The following is a 21,577-nucleotide window of genomic DNA, read 5'->3' on the forward strand; positions in this document are numbered from 1 at the left end:
ATTAGTGTGCAGTACACAATTGGTACACAGCCTGGGTCTGGCCTTGCTAACATTGATGTTTTGACCTGCAGCCTAGTGGACATTTTAGGTGCTTATCTGTTCGTAATTTTAAGTCCATAAATGAACCTGAGAAATCACAACCCAAATCTGATTTAGTTTAGTTTAGGTTTGTAATTTGTTCATTAAATCTTTTAGAAAGATTTACGTGCTGTGAACCACGGCCCGGACCTAAGGACCAGAATATGTTCTGACCAAAAGAGTTCTGGATCAGTGGAACCATAGTCTAGTTTGTTTGCAGTGAGAAAGCACTTTTTGGATGGTTTGACTTTTACACCAATTCTAAGATGTAAAAAAGCCAGGCTGTCGTCACCCATTAAATAGTAGAAGAGGAAAAAGAATTTGTGTTGTGCCAAAAAACGACTCCCACTGTGTGGGAAAGTCACACAGCAGTATGGGTGCAACAGTTTATGCTGGTTATTACTGCATCTACTGTAACTTTAAAATAACATCATATTTATAACAGAAGTAAAAAGAATGCATGTGCTGATTCTGGCAGAGAGTCAGAATTCAGTACAACACCCAGAAAGGCAACTGGCAGAATTGATAACACGCCCCTCTCTAATGCACCAATCGCCAAGTTAGGTATAGGGATATAACATATGTCTTTACTGCATTAACTGCAGTGTTCAAAAGCTTCGTATTTATAGTTTTTAGGAAACCCACCTTTGATCAGTTATATACAATATAACAAAACCAAGAACCTCAAATCCGATTTGGTTCAGACTTTCATGTGTGAAAACGACTAAATAAGAGAAAGTCAATCAAAATGCAACGCTTACAAGTTACCACATTACAACACATACAAACTTTATTGGCCATGCTGTTTGCAGATACTGCAGAGTTTTTAATAAAAGGCAACAATGAATACTGCAGAAATGTTTATGTTGACACAAACATATGTGGACTTAGATTTCTTTATTTCAGTCTCTTAAAAGTTTATAACAACTTCTGGATAATAAACATAAAAAATAGAATTTGAAATACACATTCTTGCACCCTATGATGACTTAAATTCAAAACGATTTGAAAACAGTCACAGGAATCATTGGCTCTCAAATGCTCTTGTTCGCCATATGTACAATATAAACCACACTGTGGCGTATGGTGACATAAGACCCAGTAGAAACTGAACAAACTCGTTTTATTAATACTCTACTGATTTCAAAAGGAATTTAGATTTAAATAAAGCTCAAGCTGGATTGGAATATTAATGTTTGCTTTATTAGATTATTCAGTTACTCAGTTAGTGTGGGCCTCTGAACTGGAACTTAGGGGATTTTCAAGAGGAAGGATGTCCACTAAAAATCAGTAGTTTGTAAAGTTACCTGATAATGAAATATGAATTCATTTATTGACACAGCCAATTCAAGCTTCAAGCTTAAGTTACATATATATATATATATATTTATATATTCTTAATATATATATATATATATATATATATATATATATATATATACGAATAAAATACTGTTTAATTCAAAGCATGTTTACTTCGTACAATGAATTATTTGTGTAAGTAAATGTGCGAGCTAGCATGTGAAGGAGTGAGTGATGGTGTAAGTGAATGAACACGAGCCAAAAAACCCAGAAATTCATTATAAAGTACCACTTAATGTTTTACACTAAAAAGATGTTTTACACAATATACACATTTTATTACTTACAAAACAGATAAAAGGCCTATAGTTAGAAATTCTTGGATATTCAGTGTTAGTACCACCAAGAAGAGGGAAAAGGAAAAGAGTGATGGAAAAAAAAAATATGAAAGCATTAAAAAACGCAGTCTCGCTAACTGTTCAGTGCATTTTTCTCTTTGATGTTCAAAGTGCCGATTTGGTAACATGGAGACAATTCCACCCTTGAAAGAAAATAAAAAAGAGCACTTCCCTCCAAAAAAATTATTTCTTTTTTGCAAACTAATATAAAAATCTTGTGAGGAAAAGAATTTCTTTTAAAGAAAAAATCTCTTATGAAAGAAAGGAAAAAAATTCACTTTTTATCACTCATCCGTCATGGCACCTTTCTGGATTTTTTTTCCTTTTTGAGGTACTTCTTTAGAAAAAAAGAAAAAGTAAAGACTATTTATTTTTCAGTTTTTTGCTGTGTTGCACAGTAGCACCATAGAGTTGAACTTGAAGATAATGCACCATTGGAATTCCACCTGTTTCTCCACGTAACTGTTGCAGTCACCACCATGATGATGGCTGATCCCTGGCGAGGGGCCCACGATAGCATTAGCATTAGCATCGCTATGTTACGTCGTCCTCTTCATACACACAATACAGCGGCTCACACGCGTCTGGAGGTTCCCTGCTTTCAGCGTCTCTGACTGTGGCTTGCTGAAAGGAGCAGAGAGCAGAAGGGCGCGGGTCAGCTATTAAGTCAGTGCACAGGGCTTTGCTTTTAAACATAGATAACAGCGTTTTATCAATTATTAAGTTACTAATAATACAGGGGGCACTTGCGTTAACAATTTTTCAGTCCAAATTAGCCATCCCCATTCTTATGAACTCCTCCTATCAATAATACCCCCAACACTTGGAGGTTGTTTAGGTAGGACCAGCACGTGCCTCCTCTGATCCTCTGATACATGTGAATGTCTTACTCTGCAAAAATAGCATCACCTGGTAGCCAGGGCACTTAAAGGAAAGTGCAGTGATACGGCTCTGATACATCAAGTAACAAACACCTGTGCTGACCAACATTACACTAGAAGCAAAGAGGAGAGAGAGTGCAATCTACCCACCCAGAGAGAGCAAGGCTATTTGTGCTCTCTCAGACTTCGGCTGCTGATGGCAAGCAGCAGGATATGCTTTAACATTAATAAATAAATTCTACAACACTTTGTAAGCTGATTTCTGAGCATTGTTTCATTGCCAATCATTGACAAGATGTATGAATGGCAGCACACAAACAGCTACACATCTCACTTCAACTTATATATTGTTCCTCTGATGGAAAAAGCCTGTATCTACTCTTCTGCCATTGATAATTTATTGACATCATGTGAATATAGCATTTATTTTATATATTATGTCAGAAAATGTGATGAATTGACCAGTAGAATTTCTTCAAAATGACTGATAATAAATTCAGTTTACACTGACTTCCACTGAATGTTATAAAAGTGTATGATTATTTTCTGTAAACTCTATTTATGTGGAATTCTATTTGGCTACCTGAACATTTCGTTGGTGTCAACAGTGGCCAGCCAGAAGCTGTAGGAGTTGCCATAGTAGTTGCAGGTCCCGTGGCCATGGCACTCAATGAAGGGAGCAGAGCGGAAATCTTCCAGACAGGAACCAGGAGAGGCCAGAGCCTGACCAGAGCCCTCTGCACCAGCACTAGTGTGCTGAACAGAGAAAAAGAGAAAGATATATTTTATTTTATTTTATATATATTTTAAATCAGACTAACTCTTATTTAGCACTTCCACACAACAGAAAAGGGACACAATGTTTGGGCCTGTACTTGACCTGTAACTGTCTGTGGCCAGCTAAGTGAACTTGAGGATTTTTTTTTCAAGATACACATTTTTAAAATGACGAATAATTCAGCATTTCAAACTAATAATTAGGGGCAGTGGGGCTCAGTGTTTAAAGTTTAAAGTTATTGGGTTGATACCGCGTTCGCTAAGTTGTCACTATTGAGCCCTAAGCAAGACATTGTATAGGCCGTTTTAGAGGAATATTCATGAGCGTAGGAAGTGACGTCGCTGTTCCTAGGACACTTCCGTTCAGCGGTAAACAGCGTTCAAAACAGTGGACGTAACTTTTTAATTTAACATGAATGCAAACTTTACCTAATCTGAGAGTCACAAACATTGAAAATCAGGTCAAATTGTTCTTTAAACAAGTAAGCTATGGAGGACCAAAAGTATAAATAAATATACATATGAATGTATACATATGTTAACAAATAAATGAATAAATAAATTAATGTTGAAATTATTAAATATATATATAAATGCACATATAAATATATAAATAAATAAATACGTGCACAAATAATTGTATAGGTAAATAAATTAATTAATAAATACATTTCTTATTTTTATATTTATTTATTCATTTATATGTGCATTTATCTATGTCAACATTTATTTATTTATTCATTTATTTATTTAAACATTTATTTATTTATACTTATGTCATTTTTGGTCCTCCATAGTAAACACGCCTGCTTTCGTTTTTCACACTGCTGACCTGCCGTGCAGTTACAGTGTCTGCTCACAACTTCTTCCTCCTCCTTATCTATAAATCATGCAGAGTACGTTTTGGATCGCGTTTGACTTGCTCCAACCTCACCATACACTATAGCGATGCTTCTCTACTACAGGAACAAATATTCCCAACTTTTCCACTGAGAAAGTAATTATATGCTCCCAAACTGCAGTACGCTTTCACTGCCTCATTTTCAACAAGGTAGTGATCACATCTGGGAAGCGTTTTAAATCAGAGGAAAAAAAAACTTCCCTCTTAAATCCTTATCAAAAGGATCAGGAAAAGAGGTTTGATCACTTTTTACTAATTTCTGACCATATGTTTGCTCTGTTTTCGGGGGATTTGCGAAATATGCGCTCTCATTTTGACAGCTATATACTTAAAAATAGCGCCACCGGAAGTGTCGAAGGAACAGACATGCGCAGTAGCTTTGTTATTGTTTTCCTCATTGAAACGGTCTATAAATTTATATAATATTTAATAGCAATATAATCAATAATATATCATTTGTTTTTGCCCTTCGGCTCCCCCTGCAGTCAGGGAGTGTGTAATTGCATCACTGCTGTCAACGCAAACATGCTTTGAGCTCCCTCTTGTGGACAGCTAAGAATAACATGCATTTGTTGATAAAGAACCATATAAGAAACTGTCTTAGCAAAATATTATTATAGGATTTTGCATGGATATGACTTGGGTTAAGCAGCATTATACAGTCTTACATATACACGTATATGAGTTACACATAGTACAGATTTTAAATCAACCTTTAAATTCAACCTCATGATGAATCTGTTATTTTAAGGTATAGTTGATACATAAGGCTGCTTTGAGTAACTTGCTGAGTGAAGCCATTAAATAAGCATTAAGTAAGCATACCATCATGAAGGAGTAGCCAATCCACAGATCTTCCCAGTTTTCTGGACAGTTTGGCACCTGGATGGTCTGACTATGTATTGCAATCACCATGGCTGGTGCTTCACATACAGAACATCTGCACACACACACACATAAAAACACACATAAAAACACACAATCACAAAAGGATATAGGTACATCCTTAACAGTACCCAATATAACTTCACTTAAGAACTCTAACTTTGTATCTGTAACTGTATCAGTATGTTTGTCATTGTGTCTGTCACTCTACCTGCTGATGAAGGGTTTAATGGCTTCGCCTTTAATGGGGGCCATGCTCATGGGCATAGCCTGAGGAGTGGACAGCCAATAGGAATAGTCGTTTCGCGAGGCGAAATTACACACGTTGTTGATGTTGCAGAACATGAAAGGCATGGTGCTGAAACGTTTCAGACAACTTCCCGCAGTACCTGAGAAAGGTGATGACAGATGCAGAAAATAAGGGACAGTGTGAGACATATTTATGTATTTCTGTGTAAAGAAAGATGTAATAGCATACATCAAAGTACTTTTACAATGAACTCAGTGGCAGTTTGATGTTTCCTGATGTTTCTATTGATATCTTTGTGATAATACAGCACATTTTTGAAACTCTTTGTCTTCTGCCTCTTACTGTGTCAAACTGGTTGATTTGTGTGTTTGTCGTGGTGGATTTGTTTGCTCTATGTCTTGTTTCAAACTGACTAATAGTCACTCAGGAAATTTGTAAGAACTTTTATATACTTTTATATTCTTGTATACTTTAACCCTCCTGTTATGTTCTGGGTCAATTTTACCTGTTTTAAAGTTCTAAAAGATCTAGAATAGAAAAATAGTTCTGCTTGCCTAAATTAGTTTAATCAACATATAATACAAAAATGGTTCATCTCACATATTTGCAACCACCCCCTGCAAAAACTAAAACTAAAACAAAATGTTATGTTTTAATGTGATGTAAAACTATTGTTTTATATTTTGGTCTTTTAAGTAATAAAGTACTGAAACATTAAAAACATTTTTTGAATGAAAATAAGTGAATTATCATAATTAAACCATTACCTAATAAAGTAAGGAACACCACTGCAATAAATATTGATAGAATCATTAGCAAAATATTTACATGGCTTGTACATGGATTTTTTTGGGTTCCCGATATCTTTTGGATAATTAACACCTTGTGTGGTGTTCGGGTCTGTGGGACCCGTTTTCATTTTTCATCAAATTATACTAAAAAAATATTTTTTCTAACTCAAACTCATTGGCATTGGCTCATTTTTTGTGAAAAACATATATCAAAACACATTTTTGATAAACACACACTGTACCCCCCCCCCCCCCCGCCCCGCCCCCCCCCACACACACATTTATATTACATACAGTATTTTTGGCCAAGGGCTAATAAACATTGCTTCATTTGTAAATTTGAAACTAAACTAATTTTCTACTCATATCTTGAGTTTAATTCATTTTCTTTTACATTTTATTAAAAGAAACTAATAAAAAAAAGAGTAGCATTTTTTAAAAGAAATGTTACATAAGAAAGGTAAAGGGCAAATATTAACCATGTAAGCTGTTTATATTGCTTGCAATTTAGGTGAAGCAAGCATGTGTAAAGCATTTTAATGTAGAATTGCTTAATTTTGCTGAATTAAATACAAGTAACAAAGTAAACGAGTAACAAAAATATGAACACCACACAAGGGTTAAACATGCACATGTTCTATTATAAACATAATAGAAGGGTTAAATACAGTCTTCCAAATTTAATCTGTTTTGTTGACAATGAGAAAAAAGGTCTGACAGATTCAGTAAATTAGTTTTAACTGTATTTCTGTTCTGTATTCTCACGTAGATATAAAGATATCAGTAGAAACATTGAGACACCTAGCAAGTTCATGGTTCACGTTCACATTAAACAAAACTGTTATGCCTAACAAATAATGACTTTCAAGTTCTCTCACCTAGATCCTGGCCGTGGGCCCTCTCGTTGCCCTGCACATACAGAAGAGAATAGCCATCATAGATGCTTGTGGTGCCATACGGGCATCTCGGTACCTCTGTAGTCTGGCTGTGACGTGTGATCAAAAAGCCATGTGCTGCCGAGCCTAGACCTGGGGAGCCTGGTATACCCTGAGGACCATCTGCACCAGGAGGACCTGTGAAACCTCGATCTCCTAAAGACAGTAACAGCAAGGAGATAGTGAGAAGAAGAGTGCAAAGAGGTGGAACAAATCTTTTTTTATATAATATGCGTCTTTATATTATTTGTTATTGACTTGATTTAAAAGATCCATGCTACAAGCACTAAACCTTTGCATAATATCTAGCATTTACCTGGCTGTCCAGGTGGTCCTGTATCTCCTTTCTTTCCAGGGGGGCCACTGTATCCTGGGATTCCATCAGGACCAGTCTCACCAGGAGATCCAGGCGGACCTATGAAAAGAGCGTAAGTTTAGTTAAAGAGGTCTAACACTAGTCATATTACACTTAGTACAGTACAGATCTGAGCTGCTGTTTGTAACACACTGACCTGACAGACCCTTTAACCCTGGTGGTCCTAATGGGCCCCGGACTCCTGGGGGGCCAGGGGGACCTGGCGGCCCTCGCTCACCCTTCACAACATAGGGCCCTGGAGCTATTCCTGGGTTTCCAGGAGGGCCTAACGAAAAAAGAACAAAGAAAATGAGAGGAGACGTCTGAATAAAAGAAAATGATGGCAAACAAAGTAAACACCATGGTGCACTCACCTGGAGGACCGGGGTCACCGGGGTCACCGGGAAGACCAGAAGATCCAGGTGGTCCGGAAATACCTTTAGGTCCTGCAGTGAACAGACATACAGCAGATAAATCAACCTGCAGACATACAGTGGGAAATTTACAGCAACTGTAAGGAATTTAGATGTGACTGACCAGGGAATCCAGGAACGCCTGGAAGACCACTGTCTCCCTTAAATCCAGGAACTCCAGGGGCACCAGAAGAGCCCTGCCCAAAAAGAGAAGGCAAATGTCACTAAGGATATTTCATGCTCACCTATTTAACCACTGATCATACTGCTTACATCAATGATCTGCATCTTTTTTGTTATTTCAGCCAGTTCTCATTTTCTGCAAATAAATGCTCTAAATAACAATACATATATATTTTTTGGAATTTGGGAGAAATGTTGTCCGTAGTTTACAGAACAAAACAATGTTCATTTTACTTAAACATATACCTATAAATAGGTCTCTTAATTTTTTCCAGAGCTGTAGATTTTTATTCTTTTTATATTTTCTACATATTATTATTATTATTATTATTATCAATTCCAGTATAATCTTCGGCTACATTGTATTGCTTAACTGGGTCAGACATCATAACATTCATAACCTCATCCACGCTAAACATTCATCCATTCTTCTTTCACACTCATCCTATAGCTCACCGGTGAGCCTGGAAATCCAGTTTCTCCCTTCTCTCCAGGCAGGCCAGGTGATCCAGGTATTCCTGGAAAGCCTTTATCACCCTTCTGCCCTCCACTTCCTGGAATTCCACGGGGACCCTCTGAGCCAGGAGGACCTTAAAATGCAGCAAGATAAATGTAGTGTCAGTTGATCTGCTCACTATTAAATCACTCCTGAACATATTTAACCTCATGTGAGAAATGCCAAAACACACAGCATGCCAACAAAATACATTATATGCACAAAAGTACTGGTACACCTGTTCTCGTTTCATCTGAAATCAAACAGGTTCATCCGTCTTTTGTTGGAGTGACTGTCTTTACTGTACGGAAAAAGCTTAAATCTAGAGCATTAATTCCCAACACCCCAACTCATCCCAAAAGTATATGCTGGTGCACCATCACTCCAGAGAACACAGTTCCACTGCTCTACAGGTTCTAGACAAGCAGTGTGTGAATTTAAACATATGTGTCAGCAATGGGTGCAACTTAAAGGAGCTGACCGCTGTCATTAGAATGGGTGTCCACAAACATTTGTACATATAATGTACCAAAATCATACAAACGTCACCTCAGTGTTTGATTGCAGATATCTGCAGTGGTTTGTGTGAGTAAATATATATGTTTATATCAGATATTGATTGATCTTTTGGACATTGTGGTTAAAGAGTGCTGTATAAACCTTATCCTTGAAAAAAATCAATTCACAACATTAACACAGTGTGTTTCCATGCCAAAACGCAGCCTTTATCGTGATAAAAAAGTAAGTGTTTTAACGATTACCAAGGTGAAAAAAGTGCAAAGAACCATAAAGGTGGGCATCAAACCAAGGTATCTAACCTGGAAGACCTATATTGGGGTCAAAGGTCAACAGGTTCCCAAATTTCCAGAGAGGAAGACCGGTAGCACAATGCAGATTTAAAACAAGAGCAAAAGTTAGGATAGCAACATTGTTAAAGTATCATTAGCAAGGTTCAGTCACTTGGGGGTAAACACAAACTGCAAACTACAAATGCTCATTTCTGTGTTTGCCTCCACGGAGTCACCGAGCTGTTTTACATGAGCAAACAAAGCAGTCAAACATCAACATGATATACATAAAGTTTTAGTAGATGCACTTTTCTTAAGAGGATTTATGAAACTCGCTATATATCACATATAATTAAAGCACATGTATTTAAACTGGCTAAGTCTAATGCCTCCCTCTGTTGGCCTTAGTGGGGCTTGCACATCCACAGGTGCTACAGGGTGCTGTGACTATACTCCATCACTTCCCTAAGGGTTCATCACAGGACACTTGTGCACATCAGGCTATGCCGTAGGGCACTCAAAGGGTAGGTGCACGCTATGGCATAGATTTAATGCAGAAGCATTAATTGGCCTTGAGTCCTTCCAATGACTAATGAAGACTCCTTTAAAGCACCTCAGTGTGTCTTAACATTGTTTTCGGACTATAAGGCGCACCAGATTATAGGACAACTAGTAAGAATGCGTACATAAATGTGAGCAAGGGTGTCGCCATGTTACCCTTCTAATAGGGAAGCTGGGGAAGAGCCTAAATAAACAAAATTGCAATTCTTAAAAAAACAAACATTTTCTTTTAAAGTCAAACAAGCACTTGATGTTAATCTACACAGATTTCTCTCCAGGGTGAGTAAAGCACTTCCCTTTACTTACAGTAAGATTAGATTTCCAATATTTTGTCTAAGGGTGAGTTTTCATTGAAGTTTTTCCAGCGCTAAGGCTGGGGGCAGCAGCATTAGCATTAGCCGCTAACCGCAGCTCTAGTAAGATGCAAATAATCCAGTAAGCCAGGGTGATATCAGCTAGCGGTTCGTCCCACATAGCTATTTTTAAAACGGTAAACATGCAGACTACAGTCTGATATTCTCACCACTGAATGACTGAAGAGCTAGCGCTGCAGTTAGCAGCTAATGCTAATGTTACTGCACCCAGCCATAGTGCTGAAGAAACTTCACTGAAAACTCATCCTTATAAAGCTGTACTTCAGCAGAGTGGCTTTACTGCTCCTTAATACCTGACTAGTAAAATTCATACATAAGGCGCACCAGGTTATAATGCGCACTGTCAATTTTTGGAAACATTAATGGACTTTAAGTCCACCTTATAGTCTGAAAAATATGGTACTAATTTACAACACAAGACCTGAGTAAACAGGGCAATTATACTGATAGATTCCCTCAACAAATTTTCCTTTCATTCAGTTTTTTACAACAGCTTAACTTATAGTGGAAAGGTTATGATCCGGCTACTACAATGGTAAAGCTGCACATGTCAGAAAATATGGGCTGTCAGTTAAGAAATAGTCATGTACAGTATTGTGTGACCCTGTTTACCTGGTCAGTTCATGTTACTGGATTCTAGATTGTATCCTGCTAAGATTTTAATTCCATACATTTACAACTGGTAATCAAATGCTTATCTATTCAGTCAAAATATGCAATTATTACTGGTGTTTTAGGTATACTATAAAAAATATTTGTGTTTTAGAGAGACAGATCTGTTTACACTGCTATAATATGAGGCTAAGATGCATCTCAGATCACCTCTTGATATGGTTTTAGTGATTTAAATGTATTTTTACGTATTTTTACACTTGCACTTGTACTTGGTTTGGCTATATGCAGGCCTTATCTTGATACTCAAGATGTATGAAGTGAACAGGTGTAAACGGGGTCAATGTATTGTCTTCAAGAATCAAAGTAATTCTCTGCTCATGTTCTGTATATAACAACACTAGAGGACAGTGAGTATTATGGCTAGACACAGGCCATAAAGCCTTATTTATGATATGATTGCTTGAACTTCAACACAAAACAAAGCATTACTAAAAATGACTTGTTTACATTAGTACATAACATCAAGTGTACATCCTAAGAAAATCCAAAAATATCCCAAATAAATTATTTTTTAATACACTGAAGAATCTGACCTGTCAGGCCTGTCACCATCAGGCATCATCCGGTGGGAGAGATGTCACAGGAAACAGGTGGTACATGTCATACCCAGAATGCATCTGGGCATCAATTTAACCTCACAGATACTACTCAAATCTGGGCTCTGCTTCGAGACTGTTTAGTTGTACTGAGTAAATTTTAATTATAGGAATTTGTTTAAAGTGTGAGCCAATTAATTAGAATCAACCAATTCAATTGCACAATTGTACAATGATAGATTCATCTAATTTAATTTTTATTTACAGAGCTCAGATTGGACAGTTCTGTGATGGCCTTACATTTTAAACATATATAAGTGCACATACAGAATACACTTCCCATGCCGGTGATCACACACACACACACACACACACATGAAACAAGTGATGACTTCACATTATTGGTGATCTTCTTTTCAAATGACTGCATTCAGAATTACAACAGAGAGAGACCGAACCCTGTGGAGGCTGAGGGGAGGGAGTGAGGACACATGAGGGGATATGGGTGGAAGAACGGATGGATAAAACACAGTAACCGACATGAATAAAACAAATTCACAAAAAAACACAGACACTGTGGATCAACCCATGCTTATTGGGCCCTGTAAAACACTTTGATTTGTGGCGTACCACACACACACACTTTTGAGATACTTATATGAAGAGGAGCAGAGGGTGACAGAAAGGTGTGCGTGCACTGAAATGAGTATAACATTGTGTACATGTGCAGGACTGTTTGATTTTGTGCTTTCGGTTTGTTTTATTGGTGGTGACAAGGATGCGAAACACTTTGTGTTGATTTGTGCAACATCCCATGCAAATCAATCATGTGACAAAACATTTAAGAATATCGCTTTACTGTCTGATACAATTCTGTTTGGATTGTCTTAATTATAATGCAACTGCTGATGCATTGTTTTAAATATTTTTTAAACTAATAGCAAGTTGCTATTACTTTTGTAAAAATCAGACAGCAGAGCCAAATAATGAGAACAACCTTGCTTTTAAATAACTAGCGCCCTGCAAATTTGTGTTTACATCCTTATCAAAATACACCTGGCCCAGCCAATAATGGCACTTTCTAATTATTTTAAAGGGCGGATAAAAATATTTATAGAGTAAAAACATTTTAAGAAGCAGGGTTGTTCTCTGGAAAGTATCAAGTATATGACAGAAGAACTTACCGGGTCTTCCAGGTTGACCAGGAGGACCTGAGAGACCTTTAGGTCCCTGCATAGGTAGACCAGGAGGACCGGGTGGCCCTTGAAGGCCAGGACCGCCTGCTGGACCAGGGAATCCTAGGTCACCCTTCGGTCCTGGATAACCAGGGCCGCCAGGTAGGCCAGGTGAACCTGGATCTCCTTTGGGACCTGTATTAAAATAGGATACAGTAAACCATCATAAATAAATAAATATTTTTTCATTGGCATCAATCTAAAGAAAAAAATATATTTATATATTATATATGCAGTATATCATATAAAATCTGTTTGTTACTTTAAAGCACTTTACCTGGCAACCCTGGGAAACCAGGAGGACCTGTACCTCCAATACCAGGAGGACCTATGAAGAAAAAGAACAAAATTGGCATTAGATCATGGGGGATCCCTCTGCGAGGTCCTAGTGGTTTACAGGAGCTAAAACTAAACAGTGCAATATACTTATGAAAAAGTATTTAGTCCAGAATGACCAGAAATATTCATGTGCACAAGCATTAGTATACCTAAAGCAAACATTTCAATTATAATTTTAATTTTAATGGGGCAATCTAAAAGTCTAGATCAATCTAAGACACACATACAAACACACAGATGTATATAGTAAAGTGATATCATAATTATTTTGTCATTTCATATTTCAGAGAGCATTTTGTGGGCCTACGTCTTCATCTTTAACTTACAGTAATACATCTCTTGCATTATCAAACTTACCTGGGTCTCCCTTCACTCCTGCAGGTCCTGGAATACCATCACGACCAGCTTGACCCTTCTCTCCAGGGAAACCAGGTGAGCCAGGGGAGCCAGGCTCTCCCGGCCTACCGGGTGCTCCATTCAGGCCAGGGGCACCAGGGGCTCCATCTATGCCTTTAGGACCAGGACTACCAGGTGTACCTAAAGCCAAACAGCAGAATCAGAATTTTATTTACATAATTCATATAAAACTATTCTGTCAAAGTGGAAAAAACTACATATTCTTAATCAATCATCAGAGTGATTAAACAGCTCATTACAAATCTAACCAGTGCAGTGATGGATCATTTGATCCTCTGTATATTTTGGGAAAATGTATATTTGTGGATTAAATCAAAGGACAAGACAGAAGATGTTTTAACTCTACTGTACCTTGAAATCCTGGGATGCCGGGGTCACCCTTTGGTCCAGAATTACCAGGTAATCCTGGAAGACCTGGGGATCCTGAAAGACCTTTTTGCCCTGGGGTACCAGGATAACCAGGAGAGCCAGGATCACCCTGTTTAACAAGGGTAACATTACATGACAACTCTGACCATAAGAAAACAATTCTTAAAAACGAAAGATTCCAATTCTTAACACTACGGACCAAATTCAACACATATGCAATAATGTTACCTTAGGCCCTGGAAGCCCTTGTGGTCCAAATCCTGGAGTGCCAGGCTCTCCCTTTACACCAGGGAACCCTGGAGCTCCTGGAGATCCAGGTTGTCCAGGCTGCCCAGATAGACCAGGGGTTCCTTTAAGTCCAGCAGGGCCTGTCGCACAAAAGAAGTAATTTAGTATGAGTTCACAATTTCATAACTTCTTATTTTACTTCACAGAAATAACTGTGCCACATCTTACCAGGGAGTCCCATCTCTCCCATACTGCCTTTTAGTCCAGGAGAACCGGGGGCACCTTGTCCTCCTGGGATTCCCGGGTCTCCTTTGGGGCCTATGGTTCAAGCAGATGTTTTTTTGATTACTTGCTTAAATATTACATAATAACCTGGACTCCAGCAGCAGTGCAGCAGTAAGAGGTTCCACAAGGTAAGTAAAGGTATGGGTTACCTGGGGGTCCAGGTGAACCAGGCCGTCCATCGAATCCAGGGGGTCCCGGGTCTCCGGGGACACCAGAAATACCTTTCGCACCTGGAAGACCACTAAGACCTACAAAAAGTGAAAAAAGAGGGAGAAAGAGAAACCAATAATTATAATCTTACATCTAATTTTTCACCTTATATGAAGAAAAAACATACAGTACCTCAAAGGACAGTATCATAAGAATGTGTTTCAAATGATTTGAAATGTTTTGAGAAAAACAGGTGTGTTAAGTCTTAAAACCTTGGTGTGGCACCAACCTGGAGGTCCTGTGTCTCCCTTCGCTCCTTTTAGCATTGCAGGGGGAATGCTGAGGCCAGGTGGGCCTGGTAAACCTGGTTCACCTTTGCTTCCTTTCACGCCTTCTGAACCTGCGTTGCCTGGTCGCCCTATGAGGCCATCGTCACCTTAAAAGATAGAAAAGTCATAAGTGGACCAGAGGTAGATTTTGAAATTTGTTCTTTATGATATTGTCAATAAAACAAAACAAACCTTTTGGTCCAGGAAATCCTGGGACACCAGGGCTGCCAGGGACACCAGAAGGACCTGGAGCACCCATTACACCCATATCTCCTTTTTGTCCTTTTGTTACAGGTTACAGATTGACAGGGAGAGTTCAGAGCAAAATTAGCAACATACATTTCAACAAAAACAATCAAATAAAAAAAAGTAAGGAACATTTTCAGACAGCTGGTGTTTTGCCCATTTTTATATTACCAGGGAGTCCAGGTAGTCCATCTTGGCCAGTAATGCCAGGGTTTCCAGGGGGCCCAGGGGGACCACTTGCTCCAGGTATACCTGGAGGTCCTTGGTCGCCAGGAAAGCCTGGGACACCCACACCTGGAGGGCCACTATCTCCTTTCTGACCGTTGACACCAGGAAAGCCTGTAATGGAGAAGAAGAAACCCATGTATAAACATACATACATGTAAGTATACTCACATAAATGTATATAATCTCATTTGATAAATAGCTAATTAAGCTATCCTATTAGTAAATGTTAATCATGTGAAATAAATAAGAAGTGTACTGTACAGGGTTGGTCTGAGCTTCTTGGCTCTCCTGTCGTGAACTGTTAACAACTCAACTCAATATTGCCCACATGTTATTCCAGGTCCACTATTGAAGTGACTGTATGCTGTGGAATGGATGTATTCCCAGGTCTGCTGCTAAGACGACTTTATATTGTGTCTTAATTTTTTTTTCAAACCTGCTGCTACGACAACTCTACACTGTGCCTTAAATGTTTTTCCAGGATTAATGGTGTATTAGGTCTATATTGCGGCTGAGACGTTTCCTAAGCAGCTATTTTTTATTTTTTGTTGTTTTTTTATGCTAATGTTAAGCACTGTGTGTTGGTATTAATGTTGCAGGCATGCCAGAGGTTGTACAATTATGTTTCTCTGTGAGTGGCATAATATCATGCACCAGTTCTGTATTTGAAGTATCTGCTGATGCACTTACCAGGAGGGCCAATAGGGCCAGGAGGTCCAGGGAGTCCTGGAATTCCCTGTGTACCATAAGCAGGTTGGCCTGGAGGGCCTGGGGGGCCCTGTGCACCAGGACGACCAAGGTCACCTGCGACAAAGAGGTAATGACATCAATAAAGCTATATGTGTTTTACTGTTTATATGTTTTCTACGAGACATACATAATGCTCTACACTGCATTTTACATCCACATTAAATCTAGTTATATGTTCAGTTTCAGATGATTCTGCCTCATACCTTTGGCTCCAGGAAGACCATCAGCACCTGGTCGGCCAGGGCTCCCAGGGCCCCCGGGGAAACCAGGGTCACCTTTGGGTCCGGGTAGGCCTTTACTGCCTTGTAAACCTGGGGGCCCCTGAGGGCCAGGAACACCAAAGCCAGGTTCTCCCTGAGGACACACACACATTAAATATGGTAGTAAATTGTGTTTTTATTTTCGTAGTTCTGCATGTTATTTACTGTAGAGCAATATGTCTATTTTTTCTTTTCGTCAAAAATGCTTACCTTTAGTCCATTTATTCCAGGCTGACCGGGTAGTCCATCCACACCTGGTGGACCGGGAAGCCCAGGGCTACCAGGATTTCCAGGAATTCCTTGGTATCCTTTAGTACCTGGTGGTCCTGGCAAGCCAATACCTGGAAGACCAGGTTCTCCTTTTGTTCCAGGTAATCCTGGAAAACCTGGCTGTCCAGAAAGACCTGGGTTTCCTATATAAGCAAAGACGTGTTATCCAGTTAGCATAAACATCCAGGAATATTTGAAATCAAATTAAATATAAATATGTACATTTGTACAGTTATGAATTGGAATCTACAGTTTCTTAGACATGACTCTAAAAGACCGTCTTTGTGTCTACAATCATCACATCTTCACACATTCAGCGTCACACATTCAGCTGTTTAAAATGGAATATGGTAATAACAATTTTGTGAAGAATCTTAAATCCGTAACCAGATTTTATTTCATTTACCTGGACTTCCTGGTGGACCAGGGTCTCCATCACGTCCTGGGGGTCCGGTTGCACCTTTTTCAGAGAAAGACTGGCCCGGTTCACCTTTCTGACCTATAAGATGACAGAACCATTTAAAGATCATTAAAAATTATCTTCAAAAATTATTTCTTTGTGACAATAGAAAACTATATAAGAACCAGACAACTATAAGCAATATAATATTTTGTAGTGATGCGATGAAGTAACATGAACTGTACTTACAGATCTAACCTCTTAAATGAGTTTAGCATCTTATCTTACCTGGTAGTCCAGGATCTCCTGACCTTCCTGACACGCCCTGGATTCCTTTTTGTCCAGGTGGTCCCTGTGGTCCAAATCCAGGGGCACCAGGGGGTCCTCTGTCTCCTGGAGAACCCAAAGGACCGGGCTCACCCGGGGGACCTCTTTCACCCTTCAACTGTAGGGAACCCTGATAGGGAAAAGCGAGTGAAATGATATATAGAACAATAACATATTAAGATGCAAGATGTTCTTGCATTCCTATTAAAGTTGAAAAAAAAAAAATATTTTGCTGTACCAATAATTTGAACCATTACCTGCCTCTATATGAAATTGAAAACAACTGTTTGTGGTTGGCTGGATTGCAGGCCAATCAAATTGATTCTTCCTATTAAGATGTTGGTCAAATTCTCTTATCTCTACTTGCAGGACAAGAGAGTATATGCTATGTTTTATAGCTTCATCACATCAGAAATACTACCTCAGGGAAATGCTTGGTAAAGCTTAATATTGTATAATTTGTGAGGTGTTACCTTGTGAGCGAAGCTAAACAATGATAAGCATGCTTATGGCAAAGTAATGTGAGGTATCAGAGTTGGAGCGAGCATCACATTTCCAAAGTTGCACAGACATTCCACATGTGGGTACTGAGAAAACTTTATAGTAGACATTACCACCCAGTAATGCAGACAGTGCAGTGGGAGGTGGTAATGATTGTGACTGGCGGCTTCTGGCAAGAACTGTCCTTTTGAACAGACAAACAACTCTGTATAAATCACCTGAACATTTAATAAAGAAAGCCCACACGCATGTCATAAGACATGTTTAAGATGTTTTTTATATTATATATAAATATATTATATATGGGCCATTCCACCAAATGGGTGGCATTTATAAATGCTATCTATTATGAAGCGTAGTGTCTTGTACATTGACCTAATTGCAAAAGTAAGATTAAAAATTGTAATAAAAAAAACGACTTGTTACCTGTCCCCACTCTCTAACTATAAACTTTACCATGAAATATAATTATTAAATTTTGCTTGTTGTGTGATCCAAATCCAATCTATGCTTAATTTTTTTCCCTAATAAATCCATAATATTTAATCTAAAATACACATTTTAGTTGTGTCCCTTGGTTTCACTCATTCCTGTTACTGTAAAACATTACCCCATCTGAACAATCTGGAACAGAATAAGTCAGATCTACAACAGGAAGTGACATCAGTTTGTTCTTCTGAAGAACAAAAGTAGGTTCTCACATTTGTTTTTCTGTATATTTGATCTTATTGTAACGATGACTGAGTAGCTCAATCTCAACACTCAGTCCTGTTACTTTAATTCTTAGATCTTGTTTATTTTTAAAATACAAATTTTGGAAAATCACTAGAATGGGCTCTGTGTGCTCATCTTATTAGCATAGCTGCCATTTAGCTATTTTTTTCATGTTTTTGATAATTCTCAAAACTCATTCCTGTTACTTTAATTCCTGTTAATCAAAACATAAGAAGTAACAGGAATTAGTGCCAGTAACAGGGGTGAGTTCCAGTAACAGGAGTGAGTTCCAGTAACAGGAATGTCATTTGTCATAAATATCAATTATTTGATCATGCATCCATCCATCCATTTCTTTAAAATAAAGATTTTCTTGCGAGAAAATCAAAGGAATTAGTGGACTTGCTTTTAAACATGCTTTTAAATGTCACATTGGTTTTGTAACCATCTTTCGGCTTAGAAACCTTGTAAAAAATTAGGTAAACTGCCTGAGATTAACCAATACATGTTTTAAATAATTAAATACATGTGTTATTAGATTCAGAGTTGACAAAAGATAAAAGAGTTACAACAAGCAAATGGCACCCATTTGGTGGAATGGCCCGAATATATATTTTGTTTATTTATATTATTTGTTATCAGATGCATAACCAACAATAAGCACAGATACTCACAGGTGCTCCTTTGGGACCAGGTAGTCCTGGCTCTCCATCCCGACCAGGCCGTCCTTGAGGCCCAGGCAGACCTGGAGATCCTGGGAAGCCTGAATCGCCTTTCTGTCCCTTCATACCGTCACGCTGGATTGCATCACCAGGATCACCCTTCTCTCCAGGGTCTCCAGGTAAACCCTGCGCTCCTGGTAAACCCTAGGGAATAAACACGGGCTTTTGAAGACCTGTAGCAGCTTCTTTGGACAGTTTAATAGTTTAATGATATAGGGGTAGTAACGCTGGCAGGGATCAAGTCTAGTCATGGACTATACAGCATTTTAAATAGAGATTTTCAGTTAAAAGGATAATGTAGTTTACGACCAGGCTTAATCCCTGTCTAGAAGACTGGCACGTAAGATGCTGAGTTAGAAGACACTCACTGGTGGCCCCAGAGGCCCTGGGCTGCCCGGGAACCCTCTGTCTCCTTTAGTACCAGGAAAACCAGGATCACCTGTGACAAACACAACAAAACATTCAGTTTGCTCGAAAAGCCTCAGCTTTAAACCACTTCTTATTGGTTTATAAATATAGGCTAAATTCACTTCTGCATTTGCAAATCTGCCAACACATCCAAGTGTCATGCACAGCTGTTTACAAAACCTACATGATGTTAACACGTACAATAAGGGGTCATTTTAAAACCAGATTATCCAGAATAGCACAGCGTCATGGCTTTAGCATATATTCCTTCATGAATAAATTCTTACCTGGTCGTCCAGGGATTCCAGGAGGACCCTGTGGTCCTGGGATGGGATTTCCATTTGAAAAACAATTTGTACACGTGTCTCCTTTGTTACCTAAATGATAAAAAAAGAGGTGAGTAGTGAAACTCTTAACTTTAACTTGAACACATTTAACTTGACATTTCTGTTACTCTGATGAAGTGCTGCCCACCTTTCTGACCACTCTCCCCTGGGAAACCACGGTCCCCTTGGAGGCCTGGAAGGCCAGGTGAACCACTGGTGCAGGGCTCGCCACTGGATAGTCCTGGGGGTCCAGGAGGTCCCGGTTGTCCCTGCAAGCCTGGCAAACCAGGTCTTCCAGGTGGACCTGGCAAAGATACTCCGGGCTGTCCCTCATCTCCTTTCTGTCCTCTCTCTCCTGGGAAACCAGGGGGGCCAAGCCTACCAGGATTTCCAATTGCTGTGACATAAACATATTTTAAATTTAAACAAAATATACATATATAATACATAACATATTATGCTGCAATACATATTCAGTACATCATGGTACAAAATGAGTGAATTTTGTAACTGCATTAATATCTTCTGTAAAAAAAATTTCTTATAGGGAATTTAAATGTAGGCCACTTTTAAAATAACGAAATAGCAAAAAGCACACAACGATAATAGGTTTATAAAGGGTCCAGTGCAAAAAGGGGATTATCCAAGCAGTTTTCCTAAAATAACAGTTCTATATACAATAATGCCAACTAAAAACAAACAATAACAAAAAAAAGTGATCGTTGGTTCCAATTAGTTCAGTCGGATGCTAAATCATCAAGCTAAATTGTGTATAGAATATGGAAACTGTAAAATGCAATGTGCAAATATAAAACCAAAACTTCACTTACTGTCTAAAAACTTTGAGAGATGAATTTAAGTAACAGTAATCTTTTTAAGATTATTATTTTTTGCTTTTAACAAACACCCTGCTTTCTTATCATCATGCAGTAGTTTGCCACTTACCAGGAAGACCTGGCTGACCTGGTGGTCCTGTGCTACCTGGAAGTTGCCAAAGAAAAATAAATGCATGTTAGAAACTCCTCATACACTCCTCGTACTGGTAACTTAAGCATCAATTTTTTAAAGAGATTTTGGCTGCCTAGTTTTCACCCTATTTGTCTCCTAATATGAGAAACAGGCTTTGGGCCTGGAAGGTTGCCAGCAGGGTGCAAGCAGGGTGCAGTGACATCCACTCCCCTGGCACTAAGCTGGCTGCCCACTGCTCCAGGTGTATGTGCTCACTGCCCACAGTCAATAGTGCGGGTGTGTGTTCACTGGCTCAGACAGATTACAAACGGAAGTATGTACTGCTGTAGTGCTATAATCATAAAGTTTAACCAGAAACAACCGTCAACCATCAATCCACATCAGGATACACACATTCACACCATGACAGTTAAGGGTATCCAATCTGTACCTTGTGGTCCTCTTTCTCCTTTCCTTCCAGGTGATCCAGGGAAACCTTGATCTCCTTTCGGTCCTTCTCTTCCCCCATTCAAATCTCCAAGCACC

The 21,577-nt window shown here is 38.7% G+C and overlaps 1 protein-coding gene across 1 annotated transcript in view; it reads right to left on the reverse strand.

Annotated features, from left to right (window-relative positions):
- Positions 1–767: 767 nt before the first annotated feature.
- Positions 768–21,577, reverse strand: part of col4a5 (collagen, type IV, alpha 5 (Alport syndrome)) — a 60,948-nt gene continuing 40,138 nt past the window's right edge. The window contains exons 19-49 of the mRNA XM_015603984.3: positions 21,483–21,576; positions 21,029–21,064; positions 20,232–20,480; positions 20,045–20,134; positions 19,718–19,788; positions 19,302–19,493; positions 17,374–17,542; positions 17,092–17,184; positions 16,626–16,828; positions 16,359–16,509; positions 16,096–16,209; positions 15,349–15,516; positions 15,124–15,213; positions 14,892–15,038; positions 14,602–14,700; positions 14,396–14,485; positions 14,168–14,307; positions 13,922–14,048; positions 13,511–13,690; positions 13,092–13,142; positions 12,764–12,949; positions 8,606–8,739; positions 8,091–8,163; positions 7,928–7,999; positions 7,711–7,839; positions 7,515–7,613; positions 7,142–7,354; positions 5,434–5,611; positions 5,163–5,277; positions 3,243–3,415; positions 768–2,402 (exon numbers count right to left, since the gene is read on the reverse strand). Of these exons, the coding sequence (XP_015459470.3) occupies positions 2,318–2,402; positions 3,243–3,415; positions 5,163–5,277; positions 5,434–5,611; positions 7,142–7,354; positions 7,515–7,613; positions 7,711–7,839; positions 7,928–7,999; positions 8,091–8,163; positions 8,606–8,739; positions 12,764–12,949; positions 13,092–13,142; positions 13,511–13,690; positions 13,922–14,048; positions 14,168–14,307; positions 14,396–14,485; positions 14,602–14,700; positions 14,892–15,038; positions 15,124–15,213; positions 15,349–15,516; positions 16,096–16,209; positions 16,359–16,509; positions 16,626–16,828; positions 17,092–17,184; positions 17,374–17,542; positions 19,302–19,493; positions 19,718–19,788; positions 20,045–20,134; positions 20,232–20,480; positions 21,029–21,064; positions 21,483–21,576 (4,011 nt within the window). The 3' untranslated portion in view covers positions 768–2,317. The remainder of the gene's footprint in view (positions 2,403–3,242; positions 3,416–5,162; positions 5,278–5,433; positions 5,612–7,141; positions 7,355–7,514; positions 7,614–7,710; positions 7,840–7,927; positions 8,000–8,090; positions 8,164–8,605; positions 8,740–12,763; positions 12,950–13,091; positions 13,143–13,510; positions 13,691–13,921; positions 14,049–14,167; positions 14,308–14,395; positions 14,486–14,601; positions 14,701–14,891; positions 15,039–15,123; positions 15,214–15,348; positions 15,517–16,095; positions 16,210–16,358; positions 16,510–16,625; positions 16,829–17,091; positions 17,185–17,373; positions 17,543–19,301; positions 19,494–19,717; positions 19,789–20,044; positions 20,135–20,231; positions 20,481–21,028; positions 21,065–21,482; position 21,577) is intronic.

The sequence above is a fragment of the Astyanax mexicanus genome, chromosome 8 (assembly GCF_023375975.1).
Source record: "Astyanax mexicanus isolate ESR-SI-001 chromosome 8, AstMex3_surface, whole genome shotgun sequence".
Classification (NCBI taxonomy): domain Eukaryota; kingdom Metazoa; phylum Chordata; class Actinopteri; order Characiformes; family Acestrorhamphidae; genus Astyanax; species Astyanax mexicanus.